This window comes from Vigna unguiculata, chromosome 7 (assembly GCF_004118075.2).
Source record: "Vigna unguiculata cultivar IT97K-499-35 chromosome 7, ASM411807v1, whole genome shotgun sequence".
Taxonomy (NCBI): domain Eukaryota; kingdom Viridiplantae; phylum Streptophyta; class Magnoliopsida; order Fabales; family Fabaceae; genus Vigna; species Vigna unguiculata.
Genome location: NC_040285.1, coordinates 31,645,598 through 31,659,099, shown reverse-complemented (window position 1 = coordinate 31,659,099; position 13,502 = coordinate 31,645,598). Strand labels below are relative to the sequence as shown.

The 13,502-nt window shown below is 34.6% G+C and overlaps 2 protein-coding genes and 1 long non-coding RNA gene across 3 annotated transcripts; all 3 read right to left on the bottom strand.

The window, feature by feature from the left end:
* Nucleotides 1-533: 533 nt before the first annotated feature.
* LOC114192203 lies at nucleotides 534-1,455 on the bottom strand. Its single transcript, XR_003606071.1, has 2 exons — nucleotides 1,077-1,455; nucleotides 534-777 (listed from the first exon to the last, which is right to left on the bottom strand). It is a non-coding gene; the product is annotated as an uncharacterized LOC114192203 (long non-coding RNA).
* Nucleotides 1,456-2,085: 630 nt separating this feature from the next.
* Nucleotides 2,086-6,315, bottom strand: LOC114192382 (ABC transporter G family member 21-like). Its single transcript, XM_028082089.1, has 5 exons — nucleotides 5,827-6,315; nucleotides 4,830-5,637; nucleotides 3,443-3,613; nucleotides 3,175-3,353; nucleotides 2,086-3,079 (listed from the first exon to the last, which is right to left on the bottom strand). The coding sequence occupies exons 1-5, from the start codon at nucleotides 6,058-6,060 to the stop codon at nucleotides 2,426-2,428; spliced, it is 2,046 nt and encodes a 681-aa protein (XP_027937890.1). The 5' UTR covers nucleotides 6,061-6,315; the 3' UTR covers nucleotides 2,086-2,425.
* A 5,966-nt stretch (nucleotides 6,316-12,281) lies between these two features.
* Nucleotides 12,282-12,908, bottom strand: LOC114191398 (phosphoserine aminotransferase 1, chloroplastic-like). The gene has a single exon (XM_028080569.1). The coding sequence runs from the start codon at nucleotides 12,906-12,908 to the stop codon at nucleotides 12,282-12,284; it is 627 nt and encodes a 208-aa protein (XP_027936370.1).
* Nucleotides 12,909-13,502: the final 594 nt, after the last annotated feature.

Here is a 13,502-nt window from a genome sequence, read left to right as displayed (position 1 = left end):
TAAAACGGATAAAAAAATTAAGGATTAATTAAAATGAAATAAAATTTTGAGATATTCATTTATAGAAAGAAAGTTTAATATTTAATTAGAACGAAACTAAAATTTTGAAGTGTTTATTTATTTCTAAAGTTCAACAGAAATATTTTTTAATTACGCATCCAATTTCATCAGTTTTAATACACAAGGAAGGAGCAATCAAACATGACAGGATTTTTTTTTTCTCACATTAGTTTATTCTGTGGACGGTTTACGTTTCTGTTTTTTGTCTTCTTGGGCCGGTTGCGGGTCTTATTTATTTTTCATTCTATTTACGCTAGTCTTTATACTTACAAAGAACAACTAATTTTTTATTGGCTATTTTCATTCATTTCAGCAATAAAATTGTTTTTATAATACTTTTTTGCTAAAAAAAAGTATTTGTAATTTAAAACTTAATAAAAAAAAGGAGTCTGAAAGAAAAATTATAAAGTATGACAGGTATTTTATATCTACACGGGTGTGTGAGAGAAAAAGATAGTCAAAATTAAAGAGAATTTGTGCTTGATGAACATGGTTATACAATATAAGTATATCTTTTATTTATCAGGCCAAGACAGCTTGCACATGACACGAAATTAACATAAGCAAGTAGTACAGAGTCTATAAACAGCAGCACTGCTTAAAAACATGTTTGAAAAGCACCACATAACAGTAACCTTATCAAGTCTTCCCATAATTCCAAGACCATTCCTATTACTCATTCTTTCATACATCTTCAGCTTATTTATTGCTGCTTCCCTGAAAAAGCATGAAAAAGACTATTCGATCAGTGCCATAGAGAACTAAATTAAGGAAAATCACGCATGCATGCATGCATGCTTTCATTGTTGTAGGCTATGTTGTGAAATCATCACTTTCCAAACTGAGATACATGATTACATGAAATGAACTTGAAAAGAATTTGTTTATATATATATATATATATATATATATATATATATATATATATATATATATATATATATATATATATATATATATATATATATATATATATATATATATATATATATATATATTCACACATATATAAATACCTTCTTCCTTGTCTGGGTTGAAGTTTTCTTTGGAGCTGGTTTGGAGGGTGGGGCTTTGGGATTGCCTGAACTAGGTTTTGCAGAAGCATCTTTCTTGACCTGCCCTGCAGAGTGAGATTTCTCAACAGGTTTCTCAGCTTTGAGTGATGCCATCTTACACTACTCTTCTAAGCAAACACTTCTCCTAGTCTCAGGTTTTAACACTACACCATACATCAATTTATAGCAGAGTTTAAGCATAGTTACACCAAATTGCCAGAAACCAATGGAATAAACTCAACTATGAGCTAATGGAGGGATAATGCTGCAGCATCTTATGCTTTATCTTAGTTAGGCAGCAGATATTATTGGATTCATATTCTACAATTTGGTTTCACATGTTGAGGCCTGCATCATTCATATGCTGTTTTATCAGAACCCTTCTAGAAGACTGGTATTTCTTCCTTTGATAACAGCTATATATATATATATATATATATATATATATATATATATATATATATATATATATATATATTAGGCAATAGCAAAAGTATTTGTGCCTGACATATTCCAAGAATTAACAACAGATAAATTAATTGTTTGTACCTTTTTTTTTTTTCTGTTAACGAATGAGATTGATTTGCTATAAAATATAAAGTGGACCGGAGGTAACAAATATACTTGTTTTGCGTTTTTTTTTTCTATATTTATGCACGAATTTGTTAGTGGGAAAACAAACTTTTTCTTTTAAGTTATATCTGCATTGATTAGTGTATAATTTGTGATTCTTGAGAAGTCTTGCGTTGTCTCTGCCTACATTTTTATGTCTTTTGTACAAATTCATCTCAACTAGTTTTAAGTTGAAATCTGTATGTGATCAAAGAAGCCCAAAATTGGAAGGACCTTTAACTTGTCCAGGATAATACATGAAGACTTTATCTGTGCATTCATTCTTTTTTACATAATAGATTAAACTTCATATATGATGAAGGGTTCCTTGATGTAGGAGTGTAAGACATAACAGAACATAAAGAAGTAAAAAAAATTACATAAAGAATGAAGAATGGAGTGCTGGTCTGATAGATAAACAAGGCCAAATACATACTTCTTAATAATAGGTTACAAGTTGCTACAAGAACTGTGTCAAAGAAGATCTAGAATCACCTTTTTGATGGCAGCAACAAACCATTGCCCTCTTGATAACTAATACACTAGATGGAGTATACGGGTTGTTCTCCATAAAAAAAATTGGAATATATATTCAACAAATTTTGGTCGCTTCATTTATGTTAATCAACAGGGCTTAAGATATTCGAACAACCAAACATGAAATAAGTAACAGGGTCTCTAATTTGTTAAGTCTTTAGTCAGTGAGGCTGCCCCATCCTCAAGGCTAGATATGCTGCAATTCTGTATCCAATTAACATTACAGTCAATGCAGCCACTTCACCCCACATGTTATCACCAAGCTCAAGACACTTTATTGCTGGGAAATCTCTCACTCTACAATGTAACCCTGGTCCACACTCATACACCTCATTTATTGGATACTGCACTGCTACCAGAAGCTTATAGCAGTAGTGACTGAAAGAAATGTACTTCAACCAAGCTATAAAAGCAGGCATCTGCTGAATATAGTAACCACCGGCCAAGAGAAACACCAGCATGGTCACCGAAGCTAGAGTTGTGGCTTGCTTCACATCCATGAGGATGGCACCAAGTGCTAGGCCTATTCCTTGAGACACCAGCACATTGAAAAGCATGATCAAGAGGGTTAACACAAATGTGACCAACGAAGGCTTAAGTCCACCCATCCAATAGGAAATAGTTACAAATATGGTAGGAAGCACTAGCTCCATTGGTAAGTCCCCCACCATTCTGGCAACATAATACGAGGAGAGTTGGTACATCCCCGAAGATCTTTCCTTTATTAGCATTGGCCTCTCCAGTGGAAATGCAAAGATGGCATTGAAGAGAGGGAAGAATCCCCAGAAGATGGAGAAGAAGAAAAGGAGTCCCACCTGTTACAAGGGTTATATTGTTATAAGTTCCACTGAATCACTTTGTAGTGAGTTTTTAATAACTGACACAAGAATATAGTTCATAAATAAAATACCTGATCTTGTACATGTGCAGCATCAGAGTGCCACCACAAAAGTCCTGAGAGAAAGGATACAGACAGGACCTGGAAAATCCTTAAACCAGAAAAAGATTCATGCCTCCTCTCTTGTAAACCTCTCTTAAGAAGCACCCTGAATTGCTCCCACCAGCTGGTACTCCATTGGTTATCAGAGCCTACCGGGCATAAGCAATGACCATTTAGTCATGGTGTTATGTATAACTAACTGTTGTCAACATCAAGAGAGAAAGAAAATTTCACTTACGTCTAGGTGTTCCTGACGTAGAAGCCAGAGGGTCACTGTTATTTTGCTGAATGTCTTCTTTAAGAGCAGGGTATAAGTTCTTCTTAAAGGATGAAATTAGGGACTGTTTCACTGAAGCTTGATCCTCATGGTGGTCTATCTGATCATCATGTTTCACATCAGCAACTATGCCTGCCAAACCACAGAATCCAACCAAAGTATTAGAGCTCGTCACCATGCCTTTCAACAAATCCAATTCCAATCCAACAAACGATGTTACTTATGTGACCAAATATTACAAGACATCCAACGACTACTCGTCAATTCAGATATCTTGTGCAATTCTAGTGAATTCAGTTTAATGTCTCATCTAGTTTTAGAATTAAAGTTGGATGGCTACATCATCAGCAACACTGGCTTAAAGAGTCCATGGTTGTTAGGTTGTTGATTAAATTGATGCCTAAAATTGCGCTGACAGAAACATCTTTTGCCTTGAAGAAAAAGTACCACAGCAGCAAGCGTGAGGGTAAAAGTAACGACTCTTTATTCAAAGAAGAAAAAGAATAGCAAGCACTTATGCAAGGATAAAAAAAGAATTGTTTTTTACAAGCATTCATAAAAAATATTTGAAGGTAAATGAAAGACAATAAACACAAATCAACTCTAATTAAACCCAGACCGCACCTATATCTTTCACAAAAACTTTATCAGGCCACCATGAGAATCGGACCATTCCAAACACCTTTAACATTTTTTTTAGATAACGTTTGTGTGTGGTTATTAAAATAAAAAAGATTACATAAAGTTTGTTCAGTATTGATGTATGCCAACACAAAAGGGGATGAATAACTTTCTCTGATAGTAAAGTCTTATCAATTTACTGCTTCTAATGACCCATTGTTACCAGGTGTCGCCGCCTTGACAATGGTTCATGAGTTCAGATAAAATCCTCAATCTTTAGACACCTCCATTATTTAAAATCTGAAAAGGAACCCTCACCTACCCAGCTTACGACAAGTGTAAAATCTCAAGAGTCAATCTTGTTTCGTGAAGTTGACATCCACAAACTCCCAAAATTTCCTTTCGCATCACAGAAATAAAAAACAGCAACGTTTCGGTTTTCAAAGTCATAAAGACATGTTCAGTGCCCCATTGACAGACTTTCGAAACAAATTCCCCTCACCATACCACATATTAAAAAATTTGTGGCCAGCATTAATGTCACCACACACTTCTCACTGTACTTTATATTAAATCTAATCTAATCTAATCAATCATCATGTTTAGTTTAACCCTAACTCACTCGACAGGTAAAAATTTAAACAAGTATAACATCATATGTTTTAAAATCATGTTTAACCATGCATTACTTTTTACTCAAAATAAAAAGGATGAACTTGGTACTTACCATTAGCAAGGTCAAGGAGGAAATCTGCCGGGTTCATGAAATTGAAAGCCGGGACATACCCAATGGATCCGAGATAGTCCATGACCCGATCCGCATGCCCGCTATAAATCGGGTACCCGTCAGACAAAACCACCACCTTATCAAACATCCTATACAACCGGCTGGAAGGCTGGTGGATGGTGGTGACTACGGTCCGACCCGCCCGGGCGAGCCCGCGGAGCACGGACACAATAAGTTGGGCCGTTGTGGAGTCCAAACCCGAAGTTGGCTCATCGACGAACAACAAACTCGGGTTGACTAACATCTCCTGCCCGATACTGACCCGTTTCCGTTCCCCACCCGAAATGCCCCGGAATAGAGCCATGCATCCTCCAACGGGGCTATTACGGCACCGTGTGAGGCCAAGCTCCACGATCACCATCTCCGCGTGCTCCTTCTTCTCTTCTCTGCTCAAACTCTTGGGTAGCCTCAATAGAGCTGCGTAAGTGAGAGTCTCCAACACTGTGAGGTGAGGGTAGAGAACGTCGTCTTGGGGAACGAACCCAACCTTGCGTTTCACGAAGGAGCTGTCGCTGTGTCCGTTGTACGTTATCGTGCCGGACACTTTTCCGGCAAGCCTCCCCGCCAGGGCGGTTAAGAGGGTCGTCTTGCCGCTCCCCGAGGGACCCAGCATTGCCGTTAACTCGCCGGGATTCGCTACTCCGGTCACGCCGCTCAGCACCTTTCTTCTCAGCTTGGACTCATTACGTAAAACGCAACCCTTCTTCTTCTGGCTCGCGTAGGTTATAGTGTAGGACACGTCTTCGAACTACACCACACAAGATAGACCAATTTACAGTGATTAGAGAAATATTCTTGTTACAACCATCTATTATTTCATGCTTTCTTCATATTAATCATATATATATTTGGACAAATATTTGAAGCTATGAAATAAGATAAAAACAAATGTAACATATAAATATATATGATGAGGAGAGAGGAGATGGATGAGTACTTTGAGGGTAATGGGGCGCAAGGATTGGTGAAGAACGGATAATCTTGGTGGTGGTGGTGGAGTTGGGTGAGTGTGATGCTGCGAGGGAATGCCATTATCATCCAATTCCAAACTTGGTTTGATTTTGTTAGTAGCAGAAGCTTCTGGTTCATGATGGACCGAGCTGGTCTCTGGTCGGGTTGATATGGGTGGAATGTTTGCTGCAATAGTGGTTTCTTGCTCAGGGGGCATCATCTCAGAAGTTAGTGATCCAGTGAGATATGAAAGAAGAGATGGTAAGTGTGTATGAATTAGAGAGAAGGAGGAGTAGAAAGGAGAAAGAAGAGGTTTGTAGAGTCACATGAGAGAACAGGTGTATGTATAAAGTGGGGAAGCTAGGCACGAGAAGCACACAAGGATGTGATTGAACGATAACACAATATATAGTCTTAGGAAGAGAGACCACCATCTGCGGCTACTGTTTCGGTGTTGCTGTCACTACTGTTGTTTGCTGTTCAATCATGTTTTTGTTTTGTAATCTGTTGGCTATGCTCAAATATAAGATAATAATAAGAATAATAATACTAAAAAAGAATGGGTTTTGGTATCTGCTAATTTTTCCTTTTGGGTTTTACCTTTACAACGGGAAATGTATTGTTGATGGATGGATGGATGGATATCATGCATTGCATTCAACCCGGCCACGTGTGTGGAGGGCATTTATTTGATTCCTTATCTTTTCTGTGAAAAAAAGTATGCAGATTTTTAAAGTTTCTGGGAAAAGGTTTGTAATAATACTAATAATCAAAACACCTTCGGGGCCCAATATCTGAATTCATAATATCCACTTGTCCTCAAAGTATGAAAATGTGTAATGCCTTTTCTGTAGCTTCCACTCCATTATTTTCCTTTTTTACCATCGTCATTAAGAGAATCACTAAACATTTTTTAAATTTATTCTATAAGTTCTAGGAATGTATATATATTTATATTATCAATCATGTTTTTGTTTTTGTTTTATTCTTATGTGCAGTTTGGAGTAACAGAAATTGATACATCTATTAGAAAGAAAATGAAAAATGTAATGGACATAGCTGTGATATGAATGTTAAACTACCTTAATAGATGTGAAGTGACGACCTTTCTCATTATGTAATCAAAGTCAGTGAGCATGTACTTTATTTTGGATAGAGCTACCCGAAAATATCTGAATAATAAAGTAAAAAGTGAAAACCTTTTTTTACACACGCAATTGCCCGAGAATAAAGCTGGCCAACTAAAATTACATATCATACATCAATTATCCGTATAATTGTAAAGTACAACTTCGGATAAACAAAACAAAGTAATCTATATTTCATTAAAAACAGAGAGTAATATGAAATCTTCTAAAATGAGAAAAAACGTGTTGTAAGTACTAAATACGAAACTAATTTCTTAAAAAGATAAGATAATTATGAATTTTAGCAGGAGCCATTATAACTTATTCAAAAATTTGGATCTTTTGTTTACCCTTTCCAGCTAAACATTAACAGAGTTATCTTAAAAAAATCTTATCTCTTCTACTTTGAGCGCTCTACTTTTCTTTTTCCTTTTGACCGTAAACAACATGCATGGTAGCACCACATAAAATATCTTGAATTATATGTACTGGTCTTAGGAAAGATTAAGAATGCAATGCATTGTCCCAGACTCTTGTTTTACTGTAGAAGACATGGGGTAGGACACCAAACAAACCTGTACTGAAAGCACATGAAAATTCTTTTATATATGTATGTAGGTAGGATAACTACCAAAAAAACACTCGTTTTCCTTAGACTGTCTTTATAGGGTATCTGTTTTCCGAGGGTGTGTTTGAAAAAAAAGAAAGTATAAGAAAAAAAGCATGGTTCCCCCAAAGACTTTCTAGGTGTCAAGTACCGATTCATCGATAGAAGTAGTGGCGGAGATTAGTGTCGTCTTTCCCATAAAAGGCATGGCTTACAGAATGGAGTCATTATCAATGAAAGGGAGCTTCTTTTAAACCTTTTACTTTCATTTAACCAATTGGGGTAGCTCAGTTTTTTTTTTTCTTTCTTCTTTTTTGTTACTTAGAAGAAAAACCTTAAGGATATCTCAGAATATTTTTATTCAATTTACCGGTATTTATGTAGTTTAGAACTCTAATATATCTCTCAAGTTAGAAAATTGGCATCGAACAAAAATGTTAAGTTATTCTGCAAAATATGAGGTTAATTAGGGTTAGGGCTTGAAATTGTTGTTGTATTGAAGGTGGAAAGGTAGGAAGGACGAATAATATATTCAAAACACGGTAAGATATTCCCACTATTTGGCTATATATGTTCCACCTCACAGTTGGTGGCTGATCAGAGGAAGCTAGCTTAAGAAGATTTGAAATGAGGTAAAATATTCTAAAACTCTTTCGACCAAATATTCAGATTATATCTTGACGTTACGTGTCCAAGTTCTGGTGTTGTAAAGGATTAAAACCCTGCCTTCAACTAAGAGACAAACACACAAGACATTCAACCTTAAATAAACAGTTAATGAATGCATGTTTTTCCTAATTCAGAATTTCAAATGTCATCATAATGCAGCTCCTTTTTCCTTCAAGGATTTCATTAATGCAAACTAATATTAATCATTTTTGTGTGTAAGATAGTAAAATTAGTTAATCTATCGATACTTTTTTATTTTTCTCCTTTAATATTTCTTCATGAAAAGATTCTAGTCTTTTTATATTACAAACCAAAAATTCTGGAGTCACATTCGATCCATAAAAGAATTTCATCCCTTTAGATTTTGCTTGCTCCATTTTTATCATCATACCAATCAAAAGCTTATACATAATATCATTATAAACTATTAAACCAGTAACGTATTCTCAACTAGATCTTTTTAAAATATATCACGAATAAGCTGGACAGCCTTTAGCTGTTCTCTCAGTAACACACTTAATTACTGAACAAAGGTTTTTTCTACTCAACTGTGATAATTTTTTCCACCTTCTCACAATAACATACAAAATTAAAAAATTCTAAAATTTTAAATTTATCAATTGAGTTAATCATATCACCTTTAGATATAGCTCCCTAAAAAGCCGTGTATACCTTTACTGGTGTCAAAATCTGAAAATAATTATTAAATGTTGAATAATATACTAATTTATAGTTAAATAAAAATATATTTTATATAATAATTAAATTCTTCAATTATATTTTCTGATTTTAATTTTTAGTTTGCATTATTTGTTTTGTTTAAGTTTTAATTACCATGATGGTTATTAGATAATTAAATACATGTGATTAATAGTAAACTGCGAAAGACATGTATGTATGTAATTAAAAAATTAAAGGGAGTTATGAGGGTCATTATATATAAGGACTTAAGAGATATAAGGTAATTTTCCTTAAATTTAATTACTATAGTTAGACAAAACACGTCTTAAAATATTTATATTTATACACTTCCAATTTAGTATTAAATATTTTTTATTTACATCCTTAATAATATCGGTGCAAGATCTTTTTTTTTTATCGGCAAAGAATTAAATTAAATTAATAATAGAGCACTTGAGGGGGTGCTCTAACCCATTTACAAAAGGATGAGAAAAGATGCAGTGCATCTCCAAAACCTGTCAAAACAATGATAAAATTTTCACGTACAAAAGCTAAGACACCCCGAGACATTGGACATAAAATATATATATCATAGGGGCAATCGAACAACATCTAAACAACATTCTTGGAAAGGAAATAGAGCTTGAGTAGGAGCTAACAACATACTATGCTTCTACAATAATTTGGCAGGTGCAAGATCTTATCTATGATAAACTTAATTTTGGAAAACTATTAGTCTTGTTTTTTTATCAGCAATAACTAATATATAAGTAAAAAAATGAGACATTAGCAATGTTTCAACCCGTGTACAAAACTAATCAAAACAAAAGAGATGAGAAAATAACCTATAATACTAAATCTTCTTTTCAACATACAAATCTTCAAGCAATATCCAAATCTGCATATGATAAAACATAAATGAGATGCATCTTATCATCTTTATAGACCCAAAATATTACAAAGAATATATGTATACAATTGTGTCGTAAGGTCATCTCCTACCAAGATAGATCTAATAATCTATATATAACATAAAATAAATTTGTAAAAGACGTTGAACCGATTTTTCGAATACACCACACAAGGTGCATAAATTGCAGGATAATTTCACCTCTCTCTTAACTAAATTATCTTTTGTGACCACACAATTCAAACTCACTCATCCAACAAAGTGTAGTGTACTAGGGATTGCTTTTAATTCCCAAATATGATGTTATAAGCTTACTTAATAGTAAAAATTTTGGTCTACTCTCCCTTCCATTCCCATGTGTCTTGTTCTTGAGTTGATGGTCTATAACGTGAGATTTCTTCTCTCAATTCATTAATTTGATTTAATTCTCACTCAAACCATTCTCTTTTTCATTTAAATTTCCATTCCCATGGTTGATGTATTTATCGGAGATCTCATATAAAATATAGATAAGATAAATAAATTTATAACAAATATAAATCTCATCTTACAATAACTTGATTTTATAAGGCTAAATTATATTTAAAATATACTTTTAAAATTATATCAAAATCATGTTAAAATTTATCCTAACGAAATTTGTTATGATGAAAGTGTTGAAGATTATATATCAACTACTCACAAGAATCTTATCTTAGAGACTAATTTTGTAAATTTGATTTATAAATAACACCTATTTCTTAAAAGTATTTATTATACTTGTTTAAAATATTTATGAATTCCAAAATTCAATTTTTTTGTTCATCTTTTTCGCAATTAATTTTTTTTTTCGTTGAAAACTTTCCTTTTTCATAAACGAACTTGGCTTAAAGCATAGCTATCGAGTATGCATATACCAACCATATTATAATTTATAAAAGAAAAAAACCAATTGACTGGTTGTGAGTCAACTTTTCTAAGAAGGTGAAATAAGGTTTTTAATTCCTATTTTTTGACGTTAGTAACAAACTAAAATGACCCATTTTTTTCATTCTAAACTTTAGAAAGGGACCCAAAATCCTAAAAATATAGAAAGAATATTATGAGCACCGAATGAAGAATGAACTTGATTTATGTTTTGTTAGATGGTTGTGTGGTTAAATTTTATGATTTCATTAGGATACGATGATATTTTGTGTCTCCTACCCATATAGAAACACAATAATAATATTACATTGGAAAGGATTAAGTCAAACGTATTGAAAGTATCAAATCTCTTTATTTAATTTTTGAAATGTTGAATAAAATTGAAATGTACGTATATCCATTCTGCCTTTTCCTTCTTTTATTGTAGGGCACACATTGTTGTGTTATTCCTTTTTATAATAATTAAGCACAAGTGGGTACTTGCCAAGTGTTCGAGCATTGATCTAGTGTCGGACGCTTTCAACAATTTCCAACATGAAAAAGAATAAAATGACTCACTTTATCTTCAAATTGGAACCTTGGTTGACAATTTGACACCGTTTTCTTTTCAATTAAATCTTTCATTCCATCCTCTTTCTCTCAATTATGCATCTTATTTCTCTTATCAAAATAACAATAACTATTCCGTTTTAAAGTCATGACACGGCACAAATCATGATGTACGATACTTTAGTTTTTACTATATCTCTCGTGTATTCACAACTCTACACCTCACAAATATTATATAAAAAATATAAGTATATAGAACTCTATTCAATGTCAAAATCTTAGAGAATGTTTTAGGTTGGTTTAATAAATAGGTCAACCGTTTACATAATTACAAACTGTAGAGAGAAGAGTATGATGTTGTTGAAGATTAGTAAAGCAAGCTTTTTCCCCAGTTTGATAATCTTGTTATTGGGAAAATATGATAATTATGTTAATTTTTTCTTTTGTGTTTGTCAAAACACTATCAAATCTATATATTTAGTAAAATTACTGATTTGGTTTTATGTTTCATTTTCATGTTGAGAAATTATGAATATTTTAGTATTTTATTGAATATTCTTTAATATGTTATATTAAAACAGACGTAAATGTCATTTTGACCTCTTAAAATTAGGTTAAGTTTATTTTTATCTCTCAAATTTCTTTTTATGACTCCCTAATTATATCAATTTTGATCTTTAAAAATCATTTCACAATAAGGACCATAAGTGGATTATTTTTAAATTATAAATTAAAAATAACACTTTTAATATGAAAGACAAACACTAGTGCAAGATTCTCATTTTACCTCGCCTTATATGTCTCGGTTGGTCAGGAATCGAAGCATGTAATGGCGCTGTGACATTTTTGCAATTAGAGCCAAATTTTAGGCCTCGGTTCTCCAAATACCCGAAGCCAAAAAGGGGTATAGGCCCCGGTTCGCCCAAAACTGGTGCCAAATAGTGGTATAGGCCTCGGTCCAGTAAGACCCGAAGCCAAAAAGTGGTTGGACGTTAGCTGTTTGGCCTTGCTCCAAGCAGACCCGGTGCCAAAAGGGGGTCTATGGTTACCTTTGTGTACTTTTCGGATTTCCCAAACCAGATCACGTTGGGTTTGCAGTACTTCTGCGCCTCCTTGGCGGCCTTGTCGCCCGAGGAGCCCGTGACGATGAAGTCGACGACGTCGTCAGGGGAGCAGAGATTGAGCAGCACGACGGCGAACTGGGTTGTGGCGCCGCCCTGGAGGAAGAGGACAGAATACTCTGGCGGGATCTGGAGGAGGGTGCGGAGATCCGATTCGGCCTTTTGGATTATGGAGAGAAACTCCTTGCCGCGGTGGCTCATTTCCATGACGCTCATGCCGGATCCGCCCCAATTGTAGAGCTCGGATTGGGCACGAAGGAGAACCTTTTCCAGGAGGGTGGCGGTGCCGGCGACGAAGTTGAAGACGCGATCTTGGGCGTGGGTGAGGGGTGGGGGTTGGGTGTGGAGTTGGGTGGCGCATTTGATTGATGTGGGTTTGAAGAAGGTGGGGCGAGGGGAAGAGAGGCGGAAAGGGGTGGTGCGGTTCTGGAAGAGAGCGGTGTGATTGAGACATTGATTAAAGGGAAGGATTTCAAGTTGGAGATTTTCAGGAGCCATTGTCTTTTGGTTGGGTTGATGAGGCTGGTTAAAGACAAGAGGCATTCAAATGGAATCTGCCCTGGACTGAGGCTCTTATCAGTGATGATTGCGGAGATGAAGTGGTGGAGAGTAGATCGCTGCCGGAGAAACTGATGGCGGATATGGCACCAGTTTTGAAACAACCGAGACATAAAAGTGGGTATATGGCTTCGGGTGATAACCGAGGCCCAAAGGGGTATATTTTGGCCTCGCCCCAATATATCTCAGTTCCAGACCCGAGGCAAAATGTGAAAAATAACCGGGACTGAAAACCCTTACTGCACTGATAAACTCGGCTCGAATTTGAGAAATAAAAAAAAACATTGAATACTTATCACATAATACGAAGGAATTTTAAAGAGAAAGACAATTATAAGAAAATAAGAAAAACATTGAAGTTATCCATTTTTATTAATTGCATTTTTTTAATCCTTTAAAGTATGTCTTTTTTCTTTAATTTGAATTAAAAGTTAATTAAAACCTACAATTTGCAGTCTTTATTTATTATTATGTCAAAAAGAGAGTAAGTGGTTGATTTTGTAAATGCAAATCACATTCTTAACTTTTTTAATC

What these genes read in the sequence shown, in the direction of transcription:
- LOC114192382 (XM_028082089.1), bottom strand. Translation starts at nt 6,060, where the DNA reads ATGATGCCCCCTGAGCAAGAAACCACTATTGCAGCAAACATTCCACCC. An exon ending in TACGTCAGGAACACCTAGAC is followed by an intron (nt 3,354 to 3,442) that starts GTAAGTGAAATT and finishes TATGCCCGGTAG; the next exon opens with GCTCTGATAACCAATGGAGT. An exon ending in CTGCACATGTACAAGATCAG is followed by an intron (nt 3,080 to 3,174) that starts GTATTTTATTTA and finishes CCCTTGTAACAG; the next exon opens with GTGGGACTCCTTTTCTTCTT.
- LOC114191398 (XM_028080569.1), bottom strand. Translation starts at nt 12,908, where the DNA reads ATGGCTCCTGAAAATCTCCAACTTGAAATCCTTCCCTTTAATCAATGT.